The sequence below is a fragment of the Mandrillus leucophaeus genome, unplaced genomic scaffold (assembly GCF_000951045.1).
Source record: "Mandrillus leucophaeus isolate KB7577 unplaced genomic scaffold, Mleu.le_1.0 Scaffold25, whole genome shotgun sequence".
NCBI classification, from domain to species: domain Eukaryota; kingdom Metazoa; phylum Chordata; class Mammalia; order Primates; family Cercopithecidae; genus Mandrillus; species Mandrillus leucophaeus.
Genome location: NW_012102587.1, coordinates 5223869 through 5229570, shown reverse-complemented (window position 1 = coordinate 5229570; position 5702 = coordinate 5223869). Strand labels below are relative to the sequence as shown.

The 5702-nt window shown below is 52.7% G+C and overlaps 1 protein-coding gene across 1 annotated transcript; it reads left to right on the top strand.

Moving 5' to 3' along the window:
* The first annotated feature begins 2186 nt into the window (after nt 1-2186).
* Nucleotides 2187-4902, top strand: INHBB (inhibin, beta B). The gene has a single exon (XM_011983424.1). It carries the CDS (start codon nt 2389-2391, stop codon nt 2971-2973), a length of 585 nt encoding a protein of 194 aa, XP_011838814.1. The 5' UTR covers nt 2187-2388; the 3' UTR covers nt 2974-4902.
* Nucleotides 4903-5702: the final 800 nt, after the last annotated feature.

The window sequence follows — 5702 nt, the reverse complement described above, 5'->3', positions numbered from 1 at the left end:
CGTCCCCCTCCCGGCAGATGCGCGCGGCCCTGGCTCTGCGGGCACTTGGTTGGTGATTGCTTAATGTTTTTGTTTCCCACGATCGGAGTGTAGGCTTAGCAGTGTGGATGGAGATGTGTGTGCTTGTTGATATACGTGGGCCGGAGGAGAGAGAGAGTATGTGTGTGTCTGTGTGTGTGTCTGTGTGTGTGTGTGTGTGTGCCTGCGTGAGAGGCCCCTGGGGCCGCTTCCATCACCGGCGGCGTGGGCTTGCCAGGATTGCTGAAGCCTCGCTGGGGAGAGCTAGGCAACCTCTCTTCCGATTGTGTGGGCACTGGAATCGGGCGGAAGGCAGGCTTCTCAACAGGTCCATCATTTACACAGAGAAAGCCGCGGCTCGGGGACAGCCCCGTGCCTTTCGGCTTGCCTGGCAGCTGCAGCAGACCCCTCGCCCGAGAGGCACAGAGTCGTAGTTAACAAAGGGTATGGCTCCTTTCTGGAATCCGCACCCCCCCACTCGGCCCCAGATTGCAAATCTCTAACACTATCTAAATATAAAAATCAGGGAGAGAAAAATCTTTCGGAACTTTAAAAGAAGAAGAAAAATGTGCCCGCGCCAAAATGCTGCAAGTGCTTTCGACTCCGCTGTCCTTTTCAGGACTTGAATGAGCCAGGCTGGCTTTTGTGCCTGGAGCTCGGCCCCATTTGTGCCGAGGGGACTGCGGAGAAGGTCGCAGAGGGGGAAGCCCCGGTGCAGTCAGGGCGGGGGCAAGCGGGGAGCCTGGGTGGGGGGAGCGGTTGTGCCCCTGGCTGTAAATGCCCCCCACCCCCCCAGGCAGCAGGCAGCCTGGGGATGAAAAGGGATGAAAAGTTTTGCATGGCCGGGTGTGGAGAAAAGCAGAGACAATCGGGGCTGGTTTGTGCTTAGAAAGAAATGCATTGCCGTTTTAGCTGTCCACTAAAGTGAGTCAGGGAAAGCTCGCCATGCAATTAGAGGGCTCGGATTAAAAGGTGCTTTGGGGCCCAGAGTTAGAAATGTGATTCTGGAAGGTCGAGGAGGCCTTTTGGTCCCGGTGGCACAAAATGACAGCGGGGGCTGTTATATTTCTGGTCCGTTTCACGGAGCCAGCTCTTTGACTTATAAATAACAGATTCAGGTCACAGGCAGCTCGTCCAAGACCAGCTTTTAAGGCTGCAGTTTCCCCCATTTCAAAGTCAGATGTCAGTGTTATTAGAGGAGCCAGGCGAGGCCTGAGGTGTAGGGGCTTGGGAGGGGCATGGTAGGAGGTTTGATAAAACCAGCCCTGACCACAGAGTTTCGTTATTTGTTCTTCCTGAAAAAAAAAAAAAAAAAAGGAAAAGAAAACGTAGATTGTCAGAGGGAAGGGTCACTGAAATGTAGGATGAGAGGGGAGTCATCTCTTGATTGGCACAGCCTCCTTCTTGTTGAGCTGAATTATTGAGAAAATTAACAAGCTAGTTCCCCTACTCCTTGGAGATTTTGAACGTGCCATTAACGGGGAGCCAGAGTCTTGTCAAAGGATTGGACCTCAAGTTTTAAGGCTGAATGTCCTGTCCCTTGAAACTACTTGGAAATAAGGGCTAGGCTCTGCAGCCTGCAAAGCACGCGTTCCTATGTCAGAAACCTGAGCAGAGCCTGCTTGTTTGCAGTGGAGGTTCCACTGGGGGTTGGATCAGATCATACTTAGGTAAACACTGGAAAGAGGCGGTAGGTGGCTCAGCTTGATTTTGCAATGCACTAAGTTAACCAAAAAAAAAAAAAAGAAAAAAAGAAAAAGCCCTACTAAAACCACCCACCCCAAAATCCTCCCTGCGATCCTGGTTTTGTTTTTCAGATTTCACAGATACCCATAACAACTTGTTAAGATCTTGGCCCCCTGACAAGTTCTTCTGTTGTGCTTTGAGGCCTGACAGCCTGTCTCCAGGGAGCCCTGGCCTGGGAGAGGTGAGGCAGGATTTTATAGGCCCGGACCCTCCAGCCCTAACCTGGTCCGGGTTTCTCAATGGGAAATGATTTTCTCTGCCTCTCCCAGGTTACAGTCAGAGGCCCTGGCCCCAAGAACGGTATTTCTGGTCAATAACGTTTTCCAGCTGTGTGGCGAGTTGCATTCCAGCATCCTGCAACAGAGAGTGCGTTTCCCCCATTGCCTCGTGTTCCCCTTGAATTAACTTGGCTCGCTCTTCCCCTTTTCCGCAGATGGCCTCGCCTCCTCCCGGGTCCGCCTATACTTCTTCATCTCCAATGAAGGCAACCAGAACCTGTTTGTGGTCCAGGCCAGCTTATGGCTTTACCTGAAACTCCTGCCCTACGTCCTGGAGAAGGGCAGCCGGCGGAAGGTGCGGGTCAAAGTGTACTTCCAGGAGCAGGGCCATGGTGACAGGTGGAACATGGTGGAGAAGAGGGTGGACCTCAAGCGCAGCGGCTGGCATACCTTCCCGCTCACTGAGGCCATCCAGGCCTTGTTTGAGCGGGGCGAGCGGCGGCTCAACCTAGACGTGCAGTGTGACAGCTGCCAGGAGCTGGCCGTGGTGCCAGTGTTCGTGGACCCAGGCGAAGAGTCGCACCGGCCCTTCGTGGTGGTGCAGGCTCGGCTGGGCGACAGCAGGCACCGCATTCGCAAGCGAGGCCTGGAGTGCGATGGCCGGACCAACCTCTGTTGCAGGCAACAGTTCTTCATTGATTTCCGCCTCATCGGCTGGAATGACTGGATCATCGCACCCACCGGCTACTACGGGAACTACTGTGAGGGCAGCTGCCCAGCCTACCTGGCAGGGGTCCCCGGCTCCGCCTCCTCCTTCCACACAGCTGTGGTGAACCAGTACCGCATGCGGGGCCTGAACCCCGGCGCGGTGAACTCCTGCTGCATCCCCACCAAGCTGAGTACCATGTCCATGCTGTACTTTGATGATGAGTACAACATCGTCAAGCGGGACGTGCCCAACATGATTGTGGAGGAGTGCGGCTGCGCCTGACAGTGCAAGGCAGGGGCACGGTGGTGGGGCACGGAGGACAGTCCCGGGTGGGCTTCTTCCAGCCCCTGCGGGAACAGGGGTACGCGGTGGATTGAGCACAGTCAGTCTGTTGGGCTGTGGAGATAGTGCCAGGGTGCGGCCTGAGATATTTTTCTACAACTTCATAGAGCAGCCAGTCAAAACCGGAGCGAGAACCCTCAACTGACATGAAATACTTTAAAATGCACACGTAGCCACGCACAGCCAGACGCATCCTGCCACCCACACAGCAGCCTCCAGGATACCAGCAAATGGATGCGGTGACAAATGGCAGCTTAGCTACAAATGCCTGTCAGTCGGAGAGAATGGGGTGAGCAGCCACCATTCCCACCAGCTGGCCCGGCCACTCTGAATTGCGCCTTCCGAGCACACATAAAAGCACAAAGACAGAGACACAGAGAGAGAGAGCCACGGAGAGGAAAAGCAGATGCAGGGGTGGGGAGCGCAGCCAGGCGGAGGCTGCGTGTGCCCTGTGGCTTTTACCAGGCCTGCTCTGCCTGGCTCGATGTCTGCTGCTTCCCCAGCCTGGGATCCTTCGTGCTCCAAGGCCCGGGGAGCCTGTCCTTCCATGCCCTTGTCGAGGGAAAGAGACCCAGAAAGGACACAACCCGTCAGAGACCTGGGAGCAGGGGCAATGACCGTGTTTGACTGTTTGTCGCTTGGGCCTCTGACATGACTTATGTGTGTGTTTGTTTTTGGGGTGGGGAGGGAGGGAGAGAAGAGGGGGCTAAATTTGATGCTTTAACTGATCTCCAACAGCCAACAGGTCATCCTTGCCAGTTGTATAACTGAAAAAGGACTTTTCTACCAGGTATGACCTTTTAAGTGAAAATCTGAATTATTCTAAATGGAAAGAAAAAAAGTTGCAATCTGTGCCCTTCACTGGGACATTCCTCTAGGACTGGTTTGGGGAGGGGTGGGAATGACCCCTAGGCAAGGGGATGAGACTGCAGGAGGAAATGACGGGGAGGAGGCACTCTTGAACTGCTGAAGGTGAGGGGTGTCCCCTCAGCGGAGGCTAAGGGAGGGGAGCAGCCTAGTTGGTCTTGGAGAGATGGGGAAGGCTTTCAGCCAATTTGCAGAAGTTGCCCATGTGGGCCCCAGCCATCAGGGCCCGCCATGGACGTGGCCCCTGCCCACTCACCTGCCCGCCCACCCGCCCGCCCGCATAGCACTTGCAGACCTGCCTGAACGCACATGACATAGCACTTGCTGATCTGCGTGTGTCCAGAAGTGGCCCTTGGCCGAGCACTGAACTCGCTCGCCCTCTAGATGTCCAAGTGCCACGTGAACTATGCAATTTAAAGGGTTGACCCACACTAGACGAAACTGGACTCGTACGACTCTTTTTATATTTTTTATACTTGAAATGAAATCCTTTGCTTCTTTTTTAAGCGAATGATTGCTTTTAATGTTTGCACTGATTTAGTTGCATGATTAGTCAGAAACTGCCATTTGAAAAAAGAAGTTATTTTTATAGCAGCAAAAAAAAAAAATGAATACAGTTAAATGTATTATACATAATTTTGGAACCAAAGAGGCCAACAGATCAGTTTTAATTTTATTAGACGGTGAGGCCATCGGAGATGAGGCAGACGTTCTGAACAGTCCCTTGAGTGGCCTGCCAATGTTTCAGGGTATGAATGGATTTTGTTTATTCAGTTTGATGTGTCTTTTCCATCCTTACGCACCCAGAAGGTAGAGTAAAAATGACTATGATAGAATGCAGGTGTGTATCCTTAAATCCCATCTTTATGTTTATTTAATAAAGCTCCCCTTAGGTTCTGTTTCATAATAATTTAAAACCAAACAATTTTCCCATAGACTTGCTGTTAAAGTATTTTACGTTTGTGTACAGTTTAAGAAAATAAAAGATTGAGTGCCACGGGCCTCCTGCCTTGAGTGATGTCTGGGGCAGGGAGGCCTGGGGTGGAGGTGGGCAGCTGGGAGGAAGGCCAGTCCAGGTGTCCAGGTTGGATGCCAGCAGCCTCCACGGCCTGCTCCTGGCATCTCTGCGTCCTTGCCATGAAATGTATGTCGGACAGAGATTCCAGGAAAAATGGCAGAAGATCAAAATGAAGGACAATTAGCAAATTCCTGAATTACACATTATAAATGTTTACCCTTCTAGTCCCAAGATCGCTTCTGTTTCACCAAGGCCACATCCATTACCATTTGAAAGTGCTGGATAAGCCCCCATTGAAGATGGAAATATAAAACCCTGAAGGCTGAAGTCCAGCTAACCTCTGCTCACCTCTATTTTGAGGTGACTGGGGCCCACAAGAGGCTTGGTCTCTTGGGATAGAAGGGTAGGCAGAGTCAGGCCGTGAGTGTGTGAATGAACCCGTCCTGAGGGGGTTTCCCAGTGTAGAGTGGTAGTAGGGGCGGTGTAGTAATAATGGCCCACCGCGCAGGTATAACTGGGATATTTGCTGAGTCCTGCTGTTACCATGCAGCGTCGCGTCTTTGTGGAAAGTGGCTTTGTCTGCATTTTCCAGAGTTTGAAAACCTGAGGCTTAGAGAGTTCAGAGCCTGCCTGAGGTCACACAGCCCGGACAGGGACCCTGGGTGTTTGAGCCCACCCGTTTCCTTGGAGGACTGCAGCCCTGTGCCCTTGCCTCCATCTGAGGCCCTGCAGGGCTGCTGGGACTCTACCCTGGGGTTCAGGTAGCATATGGTCTTCCCAGACA

What these genes read in the sequence shown, in the direction of transcription:
- INHBB (XM_011983424.1), top strand. Translation starts at nt 2,389, where the DNA reads ATGGTGGAGAAGAGGGTGGACCTCAAGCGCAGCGGCTGGCATACCTTC.